General features: G+C 50.1%; 1 protein-coding gene and 1 long non-coding RNA gene across 5 annotated transcripts in view; one reads left to right on the forward strand and one right to left on the reverse strand.

The window, feature by feature from the left end:
• si:ch73-95l15.5 (uncharacterized) overlaps positions 1-3,266 on the forward strand; it is a 9,287-nt gene extending 6,021 nt beyond the window's left edge. Inside the window, exons 7-11 of one of the 3 annotated variants that reach the window (XM_014028727.1) lie at positions 1,314-1,463; positions 1,540-1,722; positions 2,390-2,521; positions 2,615-2,844; positions 2,931-3,024. In XM_014028727.1, coding sequence (XP_013884181.1) covers positions 1,314-1,463; positions 1,540-1,722; positions 2,390-2,521; positions 2,615-2,844; positions 2,931-2,940 — 705 coding nt within the window. In that variant the 3' untranslated portion in view covers positions 2,941-3,024. Of the gene's footprint in view, positions 1-1,313; positions 1,464-1,539; positions 1,723-2,389; positions 2,522-2,614; positions 2,845-2,930 lie in introns of all 3 variants that reach the window. The other 2 variants (XM_014028725.1, XM_014028726.1) reach the window with 2 other exon arrangements.
• Positions 2,901-3,272, reverse strand: part of LOC106532622 (uncharacterized) — an 8,419-nt gene continuing 8,047 nt past the window's right edge. For both annotated transcript variants that reach the window (XR_001312112.1, XR_001312113.1), the window contains exon 3: positions 2,901-2,987. This is a non-coding gene — a long non-coding RNA (uncharacterized LOC106532622). The remainder of the gene's footprint in view (positions 2,988-3,272) is intronic.

Here is a 3,272-nt window from a genome sequence, read left to right on the forward strand (position 1 = left end):
CGTGAGGCCGACGAGGCTGACGTGAGGCCGACGAGGCTGACGTGAGGCCGACGAGGCTGACGTGAGGCCGACGAGGCTGACGTGAGGCGGACGAGGCTGACGTGAGGCGGACGAGGCTGACGTGAGGCGGACGAGGCTAACGTGAGGCGGACGAGGCTGACGTTCGACTGATGATGAGGCTGACGGTTGACTGATGATGAGGCTGACGTTCGGCTGATGATGAGGCTAACGTTTGGCTGATGATGAGGCTAACATTTGGCTGATGATGAGGCTAACGTTTGGCCGACGAGGCTAAAGTTCGGCTGATGATGAGGCTGACGTTCGGTTGATGAGGCTGACGGTTGACTGATGATGAGGCTGACGTTCGACTGATGATGAGGCTAACGTTTGGCTGATGAGGCTAATGTTTGGCCGATGAGGCTAATGTTTGGCTGATGAGGCTAACTTTCGGCCGATGAGGCTAACTTTCGGCCGATGAGGCTAACTTTCGGCCGATGAGGCTAACTTTCGGCCGATGAGGCTAACTTTCGGCCGATGATGAGGCTAACTTTCGGCCGATGATGAGGCTAACTTTCGGCCGATGATGAGGCTAACTTTCGGCCGATGATGAGGCTAACTTTCGGCTGACGAGGCTAACGTTTGGCTGACGAGGCTAACGTTTGGCTGACGAGGCTAACGTTTGGCTGACGAGGCTAACGTCCATCTGACGAGGCTAACGTCCGGCTGACGAGGCTAACGTCCGGCTGACGAGGCTAACGTTTGGCTGACGAGGCTAACGTTTGGCTGACGAGGCTAACGTTTGGCTGACGAGGCTAACGTCCATCTGACGAGGCTAACGTCCGGCTGACGAGGCTAACGTCCGGCTGACGAGGCTAACGTCCGGCTGACGAGGCTAACGTTTGGCTGACGAGGCTAACGTTTAGCTCATGAGGCTAACGTCTGGCTGATGAGGCTAACGAGGTTAATGTTCGGCTGATGAGGCTAGCGTACAGCTGATGAGGCTAAGGTCTGGCTGATGAGGCTAACGTTCAGCTGATGGGGCTAACGTACATCTTATAAGACTAACGTTTGGCTGATGATGAGCTAACGTTCAGCTGATGATGAGGCTAACGTTCGGCTGATGATGAGGCTAACGTTCGGCTGATGATGAGGCTAACGTTTGGCTGATGATGAGCTAACGTTCGGCTGATGATGAGGCTAACGTACGGCTGATGATGAGGCTAACGTTCGGCTGATGATGAGGCTAACGTTCGGCTGATGATGAGGCTAACGTTCGGCTGATGATGAGGCTAACGTTCGGCTGTGCTCTGCAGGTGTATCTGCACACTCTCAGGTCTGAAATGATGGAGAAAGAGAAGAACCTGGAGACGGAGGTGGAGGCTCTGAGGAAGGCTGGACGGGACCGCGAGGCGGACCTGGACCTGCTCAACACGGTTCTGCAGAACAACCAGGACCTCATTAATGTGAGTCCCAGAGAGGGACGTGGGTTCAGACTAACATAATCCAGATTAAATAAATCTGGTTTGTTCTTGGATCCAGGACCTGCGATCAGCTCTGGAGGAGAAGGAGCGTCTCCTGAAGGAGGTGGAGAAGGAGCGAGAGCTGTGGAGGCAGAGAGACGGAGCCCTCGCTGCTGTCCTGAAGGAGAAGGAGGTTCTGATCCGAAACCTCCAACAGCAGCTGGACCTTTCTCAGGTGGACACAAAGGTACCGATCCTGCAGGTTCGGTTTTTATTTTATCTTTTCTTTTGCTTTTGTTTTATCTTTTCCTTTCATTTAATTTTATTTTATTGTATTGTTATTTTTTATTTCATTTTGTTGTGTTTGATTTTATTTTATTTTAAATGTTCCCAGTTTCCAGCAGTGGACAGAGTTTTGTTAACCCACTAATAGCGAAACTAGCTTCTCATTTAGCAGATTAGCTCTTTTGCTAACCTTTGAAACTGTTAGCGAACAAATTCAATTCAAAAATACTTTATTGAACCCAGAGGGAAATTTGGTAAAGATTAGCTTCCGCAAAATCAGGTTATGCTAACTTTAAATCCACTAAAAAATTAAAAACTTTTATTTTTTATTTTTTCAGTTTATCCTGAATTAAATAAGAACTATCCCACCTTACAGGAAGTGCCACACGTGTCAGGCATCGTGTGTGGTAGCATGTAGCATCTTTAGCTAAACTTGAAAATAAGAACGTCAAAAAGAAATAAAACATTTAACAATATTTAAATAAACTTTCAACAGGTTTGTGTCAGTCCCACAACTTTTCAACTGAAACTTGTCGTAGCAGTTAGCATTAGTGTAGCTAAGATACTTTAGCATTTTAATGAAGCTAACTTTGATTAGCTGCCCATCACTGCCAGCTTCTCAGTAAATTAATGGCTTCTTCCAGACTCCCTCCAGCTCTGTGATTGGTCAGCAGGCATCAGGGGGCGGGGCTTATGGAGAGGAAAACGCTGCCTCTTTGTGTCAGGAGGTCAGTAAACTCTCAGCGGCCCTGCAGGAGACTCAGCAGCAGCTGCAGGTGAGGAAACACAACTCAGAGAGTTGTTTTATTTAAATAAGATGATTTATTTCTTCTGCTTCTCTCTGATCTGTGTTTTTTATTTCCCACCAGGCTGAGCGGGAGAGTCACGGTCAGACGGTGTCGTCTCTGACGGCCCGGCTCACAGGCCTGCAGCAGGAGCTGAGGGAGAAGCAGAAGGAGAGGAAGGAGGCAGAGAGGAGGCGTCAGAACCAGCAGGAGGACGGGGAGCGACAGGAGAGGAAGCTGAGGGACGACCTGATGAAGAGGGACAAACTCCTGGAGGTATCATCCTCTGACCCGTGTGATGGAGTCTCCCTCTGGTGGCTGGAGCTGCTACTGCAACAAATGTTTATTATTTACCTGCTTCTGTTGTTTTTATAGTTCTTATTTCTCTTCTCCATCGCAGCAGGTCCTGATGGACGCAGAGGAGCGGGACCACCTGATCCAGGAGCTGCAGCAGAACCTGCAGAACAAACAGGAACCTGTGACGGCTGTCAAACACACGCTGTGACACGACAGGACACGTCAGGACACGCTGTGACACGACAGGTCACGACAGGTCACGCTGTGACACGACAGGACACGCTGTGACACGAGAGGACACGCTGTGACACGACAGGACACGCTGTGACACGACAGGACACGCTGTGACACGAGAGGACACACTGTGACACGACAGGACACGCTGTGACACGACAGGACACGCTGTGACACGAGAGGACACACTGTGACACGACAGGACACGCTG

The sequence above is a fragment of the Austrofundulus limnaeus genome, unplaced genomic scaffold (genome assembly GCF_001266775.1).
Source record: "Austrofundulus limnaeus strain Quisiro unplaced genomic scaffold, Austrofundulus_limnaeus-1.0 Scaffold802, whole genome shotgun sequence".
Lineage (NCBI taxonomy): Eukaryota > Metazoa > Chordata > Actinopteri > Cyprinodontiformes > Rivulidae > Austrofundulus > Austrofundulus limnaeus.